This window comes from Cetorhinus maximus, unplaced genomic scaffold, assembly GCF_964194155.1.
Source record: "Cetorhinus maximus unplaced genomic scaffold, sCetMax3.hap1.1 HAP1_SCAFFOLD_1997, whole genome shotgun sequence".
Lineage (NCBI taxonomy): Eukaryota > Metazoa > Chordata > Chondrichthyes > Lamniformes > Cetorhinidae > Cetorhinus > Cetorhinus maximus.
Window position 1 is genome coordinate 1 of NW_027597937.1, and position 15,198 is coordinate 15,198.

Genomic DNA, 15,198 nt, shown 5'->3' on the forward strand with positions numbered 1-15,198 from the left:
GAAGCAGGTTCAATAGGAACACTGGGAATGGGGGAATCGGGGGAAGCAGGTTCAATAGGAACACTGGGAATGGGGAATCGGGGGAAGCAGGTTCAATAGGAACACTGGGAATGGGGAATCGGGGGAAGCAGGTTCAATGGGAACACTGGGAATGGGGAATCGGGGGACCAGCGATGGCTCTGAGAAGATGGGAAGGTGCCCGAGTTGGTTGGGGGGGTCTCCATTTGTCCGCGGGAGTGTGGAAGGCCCCGGGGGTTGCCCCACGGTCTGGTTTGCTTCCCTCCCCAGGGCAGGAGTCGGCCACCATCGACTACGACGATGGCATCAAGATCACCCCCTTCAACCTGGAGGAGGAGATGGAGGAAGGGCACTTCGACTCCGAGGGCAACTACTTCCTGAAGAAAGAAGGGGTCATCCGCGACAACTGGCTGGACAACATCGACTGGGTGAGGCGGCGCGGCAAGGCTTCTTGAGCCACTGCAGTCCCCTGTGTGGTGTAGGTACACCCACGGCGCTGTTAGGGGGGGGAGTTCCAGGATTTTGTCCCGTGTGTCGTGTAGGTACACCCACGGCGCTGTTAGGGAGGGAGTTCCAGGATTTTGTCCCCGTGTGGTGTAGGTACACCCATGGCGCTGTTAGGGAGGGAGCTCCAGGATTTTGTCCTGTGTGGTGTAGGTACACCCATGGCGCTGTTAGGGAGGGAGTTCCAGGATTTTGTCCTGTGTGGTGTAGGTACACCCATGGCGCTGTTAGGGAGGGAGTTCCAGGATTTTGTCCTGTGTGGTGTAGGTACACCCACGACGCTGTTAGGGAGGGAGCTCCAGGATTTTGTCCTGTGTGGTGTAGGTACACCCATGGCGCTGTTAGGGAGGGAGTTCCAGGATTTTGTCCCCGTGTGTGGTGTAGGTACACCCACGGCGCTGTTAGGGAGGGCGTTCCGGGATTTCGACCCCAGCGACAGTGAAGGAACGGCCGATATATTTCCAAGTCGGGATGGGTGAGGGGCTCGGAGGGGGAACTCCCAGGTGGTGGTGTTCCCCATGTGTCTGCTGCCCTCGTCCTTCTAGACGGTAGAGGTGGTGGGTTTGGGCGGCGCTGTCGAAGGAGCCTTGGTGAGTTGCTGCAGTGCATCTTGTAGATGGTACACGCACTGCTGCCCCTGTGCGTCGGTGGTGGAGGGAGTGAATGTTTGCGGATGGGGTGCGCAGTGGACGCGGACTGATTCGGGTCCCTGTGCTCTCCCTGCCCCTCAGGTGCGAGTCCAGCAGAGGCCAGCCCGGCGCCAGGCGGAGAGCGAGAGCCCCGAGCCCCCCACCGACGTGCGGACCCTCCTGGAGGACATCCTGGGAATGCTCAGGCCCGGAGAGACGGTGGCCAAGGCCATCCGGAGGCTGGGAGGCGTGGCTTCCGGGGCGGGCGCCGGCCAGAGGCCCTGGGAGGCCAAGAGGAGGAAGAGGAGGAGGACGAGGTCGGCTGGCGGAGGGGAGGAGGAGGAGGAGAAGAAGGAGGAGGAGGAGGAGAAGAAGGAGGAGGGGCCCGAGGGCGAGGCCCAGCGGCGGTCCGAGCAGCTGGACCGGCTGACGGGCCTGGCCGACCAGATGGTGGCCTGGGGGGAGTACGAGATCTACCAGGACACCTACGAGAAGGTCAGGCATCGGCTGAGGAAGGGCACGGCCCAGCCCTCGAGACCCTCGAAGCCACCAGCCGACCCCCTCGACATGTTTGCCGAGCGGATCGACGAGAGTTTGCTGAAGCCGCGAGAGGAAACGCCGGATGAGACAGGTGAGTGGACTCGCTCGCTCTCTCTCTCTCTCTCTCTCTCTCTCTCAGGGAGATATCTGTACACTGACTGGTGTCTCTCAGTCCCCTCTCTCTCTCTCAGGGAGATATCTGTACACTGACTGGTGTCTCTCAGTCCCTCTCTCTCTCTCGGGGAGATATCTGTACACTGACTGGTGTCTCTCAGTCCCCTCTCTCTCTCAGGGAGATATCTGTACACTGACTGGTGTCTCTCAGTCCCTCTCTCTCTCTCGGGGAGATATCTGTACACTGACTGGTGTCTCTCAGTCCTCTCTCTCTCTCGGGGAGATATCTGTACACTGACTGGTGTCTCTCAGTCCCCCCTCTCTCTCTCAGGGAGATATCTGTACACTGACTGGTGTCTCTCAGTCCCCTCTCTCTCAGGGAGATATCTGTACACTGACTGGTGTCTCTCAGTCCCCTCTCTCTCTCTCAGGGAGATATCTGTACACTGACTGGTGTCTCTCAGTCCCCCCTCTCTCTCTCAGGGAGATATCTGTACACTGACTGGTGTCTCTCAGTCCCCCCTCTCTCTCTCAGGGAGATATCTGTACACTGACTGGTGTCTCTCAGTCCCCCCTCTCACTCTCAGGGAGATATCTGTACACTGACTGGTGTCTCTCAGTCCCCTCTCTCTCTCTCAGGGAGATATCTGTACACTGACTGGTGTCTCTCAGTCCCCTCACTCTCTCAGGGAGATATCTGTACACTGACTGGTGTCTCTCAGTCCCTCTCTCTCTCAGGGAGATATCTGTACACTGACTGGTGTCTCTCAGTCCCTCTCTCTCAGGGAGATATCTGTACACTGACTGGTGTCTCTCAGTCCCTCTCTCTCTCTCTCTCAGGGAGATATCTGTACACTGACTGGTGTCTCTCAGTCCCTCTCTCTCTCTCTCTCAGGGAGATATCTGTACACTGACTGGTGTCTCTCAGTCCCCTCTCTCTCTCTCTCTCAGGGAGATATCTGTACACTGACTGGTGTCTCTCAGTCCCCTCTCTCTCTCTCTCTCAGGGAGATATCTGTACACTGACTGGTGTCTCTCAGTCCCTCTCTCTCTCAGGGAGATATCTGTACACTGACTGGTGTCTCTCAGTCCCTCTCTCTCTCAGGGAGATATCTGTACACTGACTGGTGTCTCTCAGTCCCCTCTCTCTCAGGGAGATATCTGTACACTGACTGGTGTCTCTCAGTCCCCTCTCTCTCTCAGGGAGATATCTGTACACTGACTGGTGTCTCTCAGTCCCCTCTCTCTCTCAGGGAGATATCTGTACACTGACTGGTGTCTCTCAGTCCCCTCTCTCTCTCTCAGGGAGATATCTGTACACTGACTGGTGTCTCTCAGTCCCCTCACTCTCTCAGGGAGATATCTGTACACTGACTGGTGTCTCTCAGTCCCTCTCTCTCTCTCAGGGAGATATCTGTACACTGACTGGTGTCTCTCAGTCCCTCTCTCTCTCAGGGAGATATCTGTACACTGACTGGTGTCTCTCAGTCCCCTCTCTCTCAGGGAGATATCTGTACACTGACTGGTGTCTCTCAGTCCCCTCTCTCTCTCAGGGAGATATCTGTACACTGACTGGTGTCTCTCAGTCCCTCTCTCTCTCAGGGAGATATCTGTACACTGACTGGTGTCTCTCAGTCCCTCTCTCTCTCAGGGAGATATCTGTACACTGACTGGTGTCTCTCAGTCCCCTCTCTCTCAGGGAGATATCTGTACACTGACTGGTGTCTCTCAGTCCCTCTCTCTCTCAGAGAGATATCTGTACACTGACTGGTGTCTCTCAGTCCCCTCTCTCTCTCAGGGAGATATCTGTACACTGACTGGTGTCTCTCAGTCCCCTCTCTCTCTCAGGGAGATATCTGTACACTGACTGGTGTCTCTCAGTCCCCTCTCTCTCTCAGGGAGATATCTGTACACTGACTGGTGTCTCTCAGTCCCCTCTCTCTCTCTCAGGGAGATATCTGTACACTGACTGGCGTCTCTCAGTCCCTCTCTCTTTCTCAGGGAGATATCTGCACACTGACTGGTGTCTCTCAGTCCCCTCTCTCAGGGAGATATCTGTACACTGACTGGTGTCTCTCATCCCCTCTCTCTCTCTCTCAGGGAGATATCTGTACACTGACTGGTGTCTCTCAGTCCCCGCTCTCTCAGGGTGATATCTGCACACTGACTGGTGTCTCTCAGTCCCCTCTCTCTCAGGGAGATATCTGTACACTGACTGGTGTCTCTCAGTCCCTCTTTCTCTCTCAGGGAGATATCTGTACACTGACTGGTGTCTCTCAGTCCCCTCTGTCTCTCAGGGAGATATCTGTACACTGACTGGTGTCTCTCAGTCCCTCTCTCTCTCAGGGAGATATCTGTACACTGACTGGTGTCTATCATTCCCTCTCTCTCTCTCTCATGGTGATATCTGTACATTGACTAGTGTCTCTCAGTCCCTCTCTCTCTCTCTCAGGGAGATATCTGTACACTGACTGGTGTCTCTCAGTCCCCTCTCTCTCTCAGGGAGATATCTGTACACTGACTGGTGTCTCTCAGTCCCCTCTCTCTCTCAGGGAGATATCTGTACACTGACTGGTGTCTCTCAGTCCCCTCTCTCTCTCTCAGGGAGATATCGGTACACTGACTGGTGTCTCTCTCTCTCTCTCTCTCTCTCAGGGAGATATCTGTACACTGACTGGTGTCTCTCAGTCCCCCCTCTCTCTCTCAGGGAGATATCTGTACACTGACTGGTGTCTCTCAGTCCCCTCTCTCTCTCTCAGGGAGATATCTGTACACTGACTGGTGTCTCTCAGTCCCTCTCTCTCTCAGGGAGATATCTGTACACTGACTTGTGTAACTTGGGTTGTGCCTTGGGATTTGGTGTGGGAGTTAATACTCTCTTTATGTCTTTCGCTATTGCAGAGATAATCTCGACCGGCCTTACTGAAGTGATGTGGGAGTACAAGTGGGAAAACACAGACGACGCAGAGCTCTACGGCCCTTTCTCGAGCAGCCAGATGCAGGTAGGCACATCGCGGGTTGAGCTCCTCACTGTCGGAGGGTCAGTGCTGAGGGAGCGCCGCACTGTCGGAGGGTCAGTGTTGAGGGAGCGCTGCACTGTCGGAGGGTCAGTGCTGAGGGAGCGCCGCACTGTCGGTAGGTCAGTACTGAGGGAGCGCCGCACTGTCGGTAGGTCAGTGCTGAGGGAGAGCCGCACTGTGGGAGGGTCAGTGCTGAGGGAGCGCCGCACTGTGGGAGGGTCAGTGCTGAGGGAGCGCCGCACTGTGGGAGGGTCAGCGCTGAGAGGGAGCGCCCGCACTGTCGGAGGGGTCAGTGCTGAGGGAGCACCGCACTGTCGGAGGGTCAGTACTGAGGGAGTGCCGCACTGTCGGAGGGTCAGTGCTGAGGGAGCGCCGCACTGTCGGACGGTCAGTACTGAGGGAGCGCCGCACTGTCGGAGTGTCAGTGCTGAGGGAGCGCTGCACTGTCGGAGGGTCAGTGCTGAGGGAGCGCCGCACTGTCGGAGGGTCAGTGCTGAGGGAGTGCCGCACTGTCGGAGGGTCAGTGCTGAGGGAGCGCCGCACTGTCAGAGGGTCAGTGCTGAGGGAGCGCTGTACTGTTGGAGGGTCAGTGCTGAGGGAGCGCCGCACTGTGGGAGGGTCAGTACTGAGTGAGCGCCGCACTGTCGGAGGGTCAGTGCTGAGGGAGCGCCGCACTGTCGGAGGGTCAGTACTGAGGGAGCGCCGCACTGTCGGAGGGTCAGTGCTGAGGGAGCGCCGCACTGTCGGAGTGCACTCCCTCAGCACTGACACTCCCACAGAACGTCACCTGGAATATGAACCTAACGTGTGCCCCCTTGTTCTGGCGCTGTGGACCTCCCACCTCGTTCTAGATTCCCCCACGAGAGGGGGTGCAGGGGTGGGTCATGTCGAGCTTCCCCTGTCTCGTTTAACCAGAGTAAGGTTATTGGGTAGGGGGGAGGTAGGGAGGCGGGGATGCGAGGTTGAGCTTCCGATCGGATCGGAGGTGACTTTATCGAATGGGGGGGGGTGGGGAAGCAGCCTCGAGGGGGCCGAGCGGCCCGGCCCCCTGGTTGGTGACCTACGTGGGCAGCAGCCCCCTCGAGCTAGGAGACCAGACGTGGCCCCCGCTTCCCCTGATCACCCTGACGCCCGGCGCTAGCGTTGCCCCAAGACGTTGGGTGAGACGGCGGGGGCTGGGGGTTAGAGGGGTGAGGGTGAGAGGGGTGGGTGTGAGTCAGGTCTTGCTGGTTGGGTGGGGGTGGTGGGGGTGAGAGGGTGGGTGTGTGTCAGGTCTCGCTGGTTGGGTGGGGGTGAGGGTGAGGGGGTGGGTGTGTGTCAGGTCTCGCTGGATGGTGGGGGTGGGGATGAGAGGGGTGGGTGTGAGTGAGGTCTTGCTGGATGGTGGGGGTGGGGGTGAGAGGAGTGGGTGTGAGTCAGGTCTCGCTGGTTGGGTGGGGGTGAGAGGGGTGGGTGTGAGTCAGGTCTCGCTGGATGGGTGGGGGTGGTGAGGGTGAGAGGGGTGGGTGTGAGTGAGGTCCCGCTGGTTGGGTGGTGGGGGTGAGAGGGTGGGTGTGAGTGAGGTCCCGCTGGTTGGGTGGTGGGGGTGAGAGGGTGGGTGTGAGTGAGGTCTCGCTGGTTGGGTGGGGGTGAGGGTGAGAGGGGTGGGTGTGAGTCAGGTCTCGCTGGATGGGTGGGGGTGGTGAGGGTGAGAGGGGTGGGTGTGAGTGAGGTCCCGCTGGTTGGGTGGTGGGGGTGAGAGGGTGGGTGTGAGTGAGGTCCCGCTGGTTGGGTGGTGGGGGTGAGAGGGTGGGTGTGAGTGAGGTCTCGCTGGTTGGGTGGGGGTGAGGGTGAGAGGGGTGGGTGTGAGTCAGGTCTCGCTGGATGGTGGGGGTGGGGGTGAGAGGGTGGGTGTGAGTTAGGGTCTCGCTGGATGGTGGGGGTGGGGGTGGGGGTGAGAGGGGTGGCTGTGAGTGAGGTCCCGCTGGTTGGGTGGGGGTGGTGGGGATGAGAGGGTGGGTGTGAGTGAGGGTCTCGCTGGATGGGTGGGGGTGGGGGTGAGAGGGGTGGGTGTGAGTGAGGTCCCGCTGGTTGGGTGGGGGTGGTGGGGGTGAGAGGGTGGGTGTGAGTGAGGGTCTCGCTGGTTGGGTGGGTGTGAGGGTGAGAGGGGTGGGTGAGAGTCAGGTCTCGCTGGTTGGGTGGGGGTGAGAGGGGTGGGTGTGAGTCAGGTATCGCTGGTTGGGTGGGGGTGAGAGGGGTGGGTGTGAGTGAGGTCTCGCTGGTTGGGTGGGGGTGAGGGTGAGAGGGGTGGGTGTGAGTGAGGTCTCGCTGGATGGTGGGGGTGAGGGTGAGAGGGGTGGGTGTGAGTGAGGGTCTCGCTGGATGGTGGGGATGAGGGTGAGAGGGGTGGGTGTGAGTGAGGGTCTCGCTGGATGGTGGGGATGAGGGTGAGGGGGTGGGTGTGAGTGAGGTCTCGCTGGTTGGGTGGGGGTGAGAGGGTGGGTGTGAGTGAGGGTCTCGCTGGATAGTGGGGGTGAGGGTGAGAGGGGTGGGTGTGAGTGAGGGTCTTGCTGGATGGTGGGGATGAGGGTGAGGGGGTGGGTGTGAGTGAGGGTCCCGCTGGATGGTGGGGATGAGGGTGAGGGGGTGGGTGTGAGTGAGGTCTCGCTGGTTGGGTGGGGGTGAGAGGGTGGGTGTGAGTGAGGGTCTCGCTGGATAGTGGGGGTGAGGGTGAGAGGGGTGGGTGTGAGTGAGGGTCTCGCTGGATGGTGGGGGTGAGAGGGTGTGAGTCAGGTGTCGCTGGCTGGGTGGGGGTGGTGGGAGTGAGAGGGTGGGTGTGAGTGAGGTCTCGTTGGATGGTAGGGGTGAGGGTGAGAGGGGTGGGTGTGAGTCAGGTCTCGCTGGCTGGGTGGGGGTGGTGGGAGTGAGAGGGTGGGTGTGAGTGAGGGTCTCGCTGGATGGTGGGGGTGAGGGTGAGAGGGGTGGGTGTGAGTGAGGTCTCGTTGGATGGTGGGGGTGAGGGTGAGAGGGGTGGGTGTGAGTCAGGTCTCGCTGGATGGTGGGGGTGAGGGTGAGAGGGGTGGGTGTGAGTGAGGTCTCGTTGGATGGTGGGGGTGAGGGTGAGAGGGGTGGGTGTGAGTCAGGTCTCGCTGGCTGGGTGGGGGTGGTGGGAGTGAGAGGGTGGGTGTGAGTGAGGGTCTCGCTGGATGGTGGGGGTGAGGGTGAGAGGGGTGGGTGTGAGTCAGGTCTCGCTGGATGGTGGGGGTGAGGGTGAGAGGGGTGGGTGTGAGTGAGGTCTCGCTGGATGGTGGGGGTGAGGGTGAGAGGGGTGGGTGTGAGTGAGGGTCTCGCTGGATGGTGGGGGTGAGGGTGAGAGGGGTGGGTGTGAGTGAGGTCTCGTTGGATGGTGGGGGTGAGGGTGAGAGGGGTGGGTCTGAGTCAGGTCTCGCTGGTTGGGTGGGGGTGGTGGGGGTGAGAGGGGTGGGTCTGAGTCAGGTCTCGCTGGTTGGGTGGGGGTGGTGGGGGTGAGAGGGGTGGGTCTGAGTTAGGTCTCGCTGGTTGGGTGGGGGTGGTGGGGGTGAGAGGGGTGGGTCTGAGTCAGGTCTCGCTGGTTGGGTGGGGGTGGTGGGGGTGAGAGGGGTGGGTCTGAGTCAGGTCTCGCTGGTTGGGTGGGGGTGGTGGGGGTGAGAGGGGTGGGTCTGAGTCAGGTCTCGCTGGTTGGGTGGGGGTGGTGGGGGTGAGAGGGGTGGGTCTGAGTCAGGTCTCGCTGGTTGGGTGGGGGTGGTGGGGGTGAGAGGGGTGGGTCTGAGTTAGGTCTCGCTGGTTGGGTGGGGGTGGTGAGGGTGAGAGGGGTGGGTCTGAGTTAGGTCTCGCTGGTTGGGTGGGGGTGGTGAGGGTGAGAGGGGTGGGTCTGAGTTAGGTCTCGCTGGTTGGGTGGGGGTGGTGGGGGTGAGAGGGGTGGGTCTGAGTTAGGTCTCGCTGGTTGGGTGGGGGTGGTGGTGGGGGTGAGAGGGGTGGGTCTGAGTCAGGTCTCGCTGATTGGGTGGGGGTGGTGGTGGGGGTGAGAGGATTGGTTCCCATGCGTCTAATCTTCCCTCTCTTTTTTCCCTCCATATCCACCTACCCCCCCCATATCTTCCTGTATTCCCTCCCTCCCTTCCCCCCCGCCCCAGGACTGGGTTGACCAGGACTACTTCCGGGAAGGAGTCTATTGCCGCAAAGTCGGAGAGCCCGGCAGCATCTTCTACAGCTCCCGCCGGATCGACTTTGAGCTCTACACGTGACGCCGTGACGGGAGTGCTTTGCCAAGAGGTGACCCCACCTCCTCCCCCTCCTCCCCCCCCCCCCCTCCTCCCCCACCTCCCCCCCCCCCCCCGACAGAATCGGAGCCTCCCTGCCCTCAGGGAGGGCGGGGGCAGAGTTGGCGCGCGCGGCCCGGAGAGGCGCGCCGAGCCTCGCTCTCGTCCGCTACCCCTTCCCTGACCCGTCGACCCCCCCCCCGGCCGGGAAACCTCCTCCCTCCGAAGGCTCGTTTTTTTGTTTAACTCGGCCCCTTCCCCCCCCCCTCCGTCCCACCCCCCACCCCCACCTCTAACCCGGCTTTGCCCCCCACCCCACCGTCGGCGCGTTTTTAGCTGTGCGTTTTGTTTCCGCCGAGCAAGGAGGAGGAGGAGGATAAAAGAAACAATGCTGATTATTAAACGTCGACTGGAGTACTGTTTCGCTCTCTGGGCTCTGGCCCCCACACAGCTGGGTGGCGGCGGTGTGGTTCCGATGCCGTGGAGGGGTGCCTGGCGTTCCCCACGTGCCTGCTGCCCTCGTCCTTCTAGGCGGCAGCGGTGGTGGGTTTGGGCGGCGCTGTCTGAGGAGCCTCGGCGTAGTTGCTGCAGTGCATCTTGTAGATGGTGCACACGCTGCTGCTGCCCCTGTGCGTCGGTGGTGGTGGAGGGAGGTGAATGTTTGTGGGTGGGGCGCCGATCGAGCGGGGGGGCTGCTTTGTCCCGGACGGTGTCGAGCTTCTCGAGTGTTGTGGGAGCTGCCGCTCATCCAGGCAAGTGGGGAGAGTATCCCATCACCCTCCTGACTGGTGCCTTGTCGATGGAGGACAGGCTTTGGTGGGGGGAGTCAGGAGGTGAGTTACTCCCCGCAGGATTCCCAGCCTCTGACCTGCTCTTGTTGCCACAGAGGTGTGAAATAATTCAAACAGAGCGACGAGGTCAAACGAGGGAGGGAGAGTGTTGCAATCTCTGTCATGACATCAAACACTTAAAAAAGAAATTTGAGTTTCCAGTTCCCCACTGAGCAAAGTCAAGATTTCGCCTTTTAAAACTTTTACTGTAACAAATGACTCAAAGAACCATTGACTAAACACTTTATTTTCTTTTTGTAGGCAGTTATACTTTAAACGACAGAGCGAAACATTTTCCTTTTATACTTATCACCCATTGTGCCCTCCGCAGAATAACAGTCCTTAATGGCAAATAGTCTTCAGTTGCTTCCAGTGGTTCACCTATCTCTGCCTTGTGGAGTAGTATCTTCAAGTGACCGTCTCCAGGCGTTTTCCTCAGTTTTCGGAGAGCTTCTTAAATCCATCACCCGCTGTAAAGACTGTTCCGATGATTCTTCTCCGCCCACCCCCCTGCCAGTCCTTGCCAGAACAAATCTCCTCCTGGAGCCCGCATGCCTCTCTTCAACTCGAGACCGTCTCGCTCCCCCGTCGGGCTGTGCTAGCCCGCAGAGCCAGAGTAGCCGCCTTCTCGCTGCCGGCCGCACAGAGCAGATAACTCATCTGCGCTGTTCGTGGCTTTTGTAGGGAAGCCTGTAACCTGATCTCAGAAGTGGCTTCCTCCGCCCTCCGTTCCCGTGGCAACATGAAGCGCATTTACCTTTCCTCCAGGTGGAAATGCTAATTAGCTATCCTTGGGTCCCCACTCCCTTTCCGTCCTGGCAGTAAAAGGACAGTTCCCAGCGCAACTGTTGGCGACATGGTACCAACAACTCCTTTCTGGGTCTTTGGGAGACCCGTGAGTCTCCACATTGCAAAGTCAGAGATGGCAGTCATTGTCTCCAAGTGTAAATACCTTGCACCTTCTTAGTGAAAACCATCCAATTATTTTGATGTTTAACAGTCAAAACCACGCAGGTTCACTGTCAGGCACAACAGGTGATGTTAACCCCTTTCATTTTCCCCTAAGTTATAATATTATCAACCTCGTAATTGGTGTAACGCGTGAAACACATTAAACAGAACAATTGTACATCGAAATGACCGAATGAAGGAATTAATTTGGAAGCCAGCTAACCGGGAACCTCGGCGTCCATTCGATCGTTCCAGAAATAAAACGATCGCGCGCAACGAGGAAGTTAGAAACGGAGGCGTCGGGATGGCGGAGTTCGGGGATTGGCGGAAAGTCGGGCTGATGTACCCGCGAGGGCCGGAAACCATCACTCGTGGCTCAAGGTCCCGTCAGGGAAGGAAACCCGCCGCCCTTACCCGGCCTGGCCCACCTGCGAGTCCGGCAACGGCAGCGTTGCGACCGGAGGCCATTCCGCCCGTCGAGTCCGTGATGGCTCTCTGACGACGGAGCGACTTGCCTCCCCCCCCTCCGAATCTCCCCCCCACCCCTCCCCAGCTTCACCCCGCCGATCCCGCGCTTTGTCACGACTCACCGGGGACCGCGCGCTGTAATATCGAGCCCCCCCGCTGCTCCCCGAACCGCGACGAATGTGAAACGTTGGACGAAACCGCCCGATTCTACCCAAACTGTTTAATTTAGGCTGACGGAATGAGGCACCAGGTTTGTAAAATTAAGAAGTAAATAACTGTTTCCTGAACAAATTGTCTTCAACGAGTGGCAAAAGGAAGAGACCTGAACTTCCAGCTCCTAACCCTATACCTTAAACTCTACCCCCTTCTTAAATCCCGCCACACACACACGACACAGAAGACACACACACACCTGGATTTTAAGGGCGAGATAAAACAGTTCAATAGCACCAGTTCCGGAGTACAGGATTTGATCGGTTGATTTTGATCGACGTCTTCCGAATCCCTTTCAGCTCTTTGTTGATGACACGAGGTGGTCTTCCCAGCACTTTCAGTCTGTAGTCCACTGATTGAGCACTTGCCTTTCAATGTCTCGAACAGTGATTTTCCCCTTTGCCTCTTGACAGGGGTTTTTTTAGAAAGAGAGAGAGCAGCTTATAGAGATATGAGGAGAAAAAGCCAGCTAGCTATTATGGTGAAATTATTGGAATCTTGCCCCCACACACAGGAGAAAGAGGTTTTAGGCCTTGTTCCTTTCAGGCTTGTAGCTATTCCGCTGCACTGCCCTCACACAAAAACCTGCTCACCTGGCCCGAAGCCAATTAAGAAGTTGTTGCCAGGGCAGCTCCCTTGGTTCAGGATTCCTTTCCGGCACCATCCTGTCTTTCGTGGCACGCTTTGTTCCAGGACTGCAACCTTGTGTGTATTTCTCGTCCTGTTCCAGTGGACGTGTCTTTCGAACTGCATCCATTGTAGTTTTAATCCACAGCCCGAACAGAAAACAAAAAGATGTGTTCCTTACAGTCCGAATGAGCGATTCACCTCGTCCCGCTCCCCCACTTTCTCCCTGTTAAACCCGCACGTTCTTCCTTTTCCGATAACCATCCCATTCCCTCTCAAACGCCTTGATTGCCTGCCTCCCCCCACACTCTCAGGCAGCGTGTTCCAGACCCTAACCCCCTCGATTGACCCTCCCTCCACCACACTCGGGCAGCGCATTCCAGATCCTAACCCCTCGATTGACCCTCCCTCCCCCAGACTCTCAGGCAGCGCGTTCCAGACCCTAACCCCCCTCGATTGACCCTCCCTCCCCCACACAATCTCAGAACAGCGCGTTCCAGATCCTAACCCCCTCGATTGACCCTCCCTCCCCCACACTCTCAGGCAGCGCTTTCCGGATCCTAACCCCCCTCGATTGACCCTCCCTCCCCCACACTGTGGTCGGACAGGCCCCATCGACCCAGACTGGGATGCATCGGACTGGGGGGACACAGAGCAGATATCAACCAGGCAACAGCAGGTTATATTTAAATTGGGGCCTTCAATTGCCCCTGTTTTGACCTGACGCTTTAAACCTGAGATCTGGAGTAGACATTGACTCATTGCGCCCTTCCCCCCCGCCCCCAAAACACCTCCCCAGCCCTACCGACACCTTTGCAAAGCTGATGCCGGAGTCGGGGGCTCGGTTTTTGTAATCCTGTGAGGGGGTGTGGGCTGTCGCTGTCCGGGCCCAGCATTTGTTGCCCGTCCATAATTGCCCCCTTGAGAAGGTGGTGGGTGAGCCACCTTCTTGAGCCGCTGCAGTCCCGTGTGGTGTAGGTACACCCACGGCGCTGTTAGGGAGGGAGTTCCAGGATTTTGTCCCGTGTGGTGTAGGTACACCCACGGCGCTGTTAGGGAGGGAGTTCCAGGATTTTGTCCTGTGTGTGGTGTAGGTACACCCACAGCGCTGTTAGGGAGGGAATTCCAGGATTTTGACCCCGTGTGGTGTAGGTACACCCACGGCGCTGTTAGGGAGGGAGTTCCAGGATTTTGTCCCGTGTGTGGTGTAGGTACACCCACAGCGCTGTTAGGGAGGGAATTCCAGGATTTTGACCCCGTGTGGTGTAGATACACCCGCGGCGCTGTTAGGGAGGGAGTTCCAGGATTTTGACCCAGTGACAGTGAAGGGACGGCCAATATATTTCCAAGTCGGGATGGGTGAGGGGCTCGGAGGGGAACTTCCAGGCGTTGGTGTTCCCCATGTGTCTGCTGCCCTTGCCCCCTTCTAGGACAAGGAACAGAGTGTGCCGTGAAAGACAGGATGGTGCCGGGAAGGAGTCCTGGACCAAGCGAACTGCCTGGCGACAACGCTTTGATTGGCCGGTGACCAGGTTTTTTGTGTGAGGCCAGTGCAGCAGAATAGCTCCTGGCCTGAAAGGAACAAAACCTCTTTCTCCTGTGTGTGGGAAACATTCCAGTAATCCCACAATAGTAGCTAGTTGGCTATTTCTCCTCATATCTCCATAACTTGCTCTCTCTCCCGATGGTGGGTTTGGGCGGCGCTGTCGAAGGAGCCTTGGCGAGTTGCTGCAGTGCATCTTGCAGATGGTACACACACTGCTGCCCCTGTGCGTCGGTGGTGGAGGAGGGAGTGAATGTTTGCGGACGGGGTGCCGATCGAGCGGGGGCTGCTTTGTCCGGGACGGTGTCGAGCTTCTCGAGTGTCGTGGGGGCTGCAACTCATCCAGGCAAGTGGGGAGTGTCCCATCGCACTCCTGACTGGTGCCTTGTCGATGGTGGGCAGGCTTTGGGGGGAGTCAGGAGGTGAGCGACTCTCCGCACTGCTGTTCAGGTGTCCGATTCCTGGGTTCGCAACATTCAGTGGGACAGTGCATTGACAATGATGCCTGGAGGCTCCTCCAGAAACAGGTTCTGAGGAGGGGCTGCAGGTTGCCAGGGGTGGTGACAATAGGAGGGTTTGAAACCAGACCCCGCTGTCTTTTATGTTCTGCGAGTTGGCGCAGCCATTGGATCGGCGAGCATTGAATCAAGAGGGGAGCCTGTGTCAGGTGGCTGTCGACAGGAGGGCACTGGAGAGTCGACAGGCTGCTGGGATCTGCACAGGCTGATCGAACAGGGCCCGAGCGAGCACTCCTCACCGTCTCTGTCCGCCTCTCGCCTGACCCAACCGTTCCAGGGATTGAGGGCAGCATGAGGGGCCTCATCGTCTTCATGATGCTCGCCGCATCCTCCTGCCTCAGCGAGTGGCCGCGGAGCCGTTGGGTTAGGAAAAGTGCGGGATTTGGGAAAGGGGTGGGAGGATAGAGGGGTCAGATTGCAGGAAGACTGGCTGTCACCAGGTAGAGGAGCGTGAGGGAGAGTTTTGGCGGGACATTCCGAGGCACTGGAGTGTGAGAGAGGGTTAGAGAGACCTCCCCAGATACAAGAGTGAGAGAGAGAGAGAGGGTTAGAGAGACCTCCCCAGATACAGGAGTGTGAGAGAGAGAGAGAGGGTTAGAGAGACCTCCCCAGATACAGGAGTGTGAGAGAGAGAGAGAGGGTTAGAGAGACCTCCCCAGATACAGGAGTGTGAGAGAGGGGGTTAGAGAGACCTCCCCAGATACAGGAGTGTGAGAGAGAGAGAGAGGGTTAGAGAGACCTCCCCAGATACAAGAGTGAGAGAGAGAGGGAGTTAGAGAGACCTCCCCAGATACAGGAGTGTGAGAGAGAGAGAGAGAGGGTTAGAGAGACCTCCCCAGATACAGGAGTGTGAGAGAGAGAGAGGGTTAGAGAGACCTCCCCAGATACAGGAGTGTGTGTGAGAGAGAGAGGGGGTTAGAGAGACCTCCCCAGATACAGGAGTGTG

General features: G+C 58.4%; 1 protein-coding gene across 1 annotated transcript; it reads left to right on the forward strand.

Moving 5' to 3' along the window:
• Positions 1-288: 288 nt before the first annotated feature.
• cd2bp2 (CD2 (cytoplasmic tail) binding protein 2) lies at positions 289-11,069 on the forward strand (the record flags this gene model as incomplete). The annotated part of the gene is made up of 5 exons (XM_078537163.1): positions 289-446; positions 1,254-1,782; positions 4,707-4,807; positions 8,977-9,115; positions 10,194-11,069. Coding segments are annotated over 4 exons (899 nt in total), but the record flags the coding sequence as incomplete, so codon positions are not given.
• Between the last annotated feature and the right edge of the window lie 4,129 nt (positions 11,070-15,198).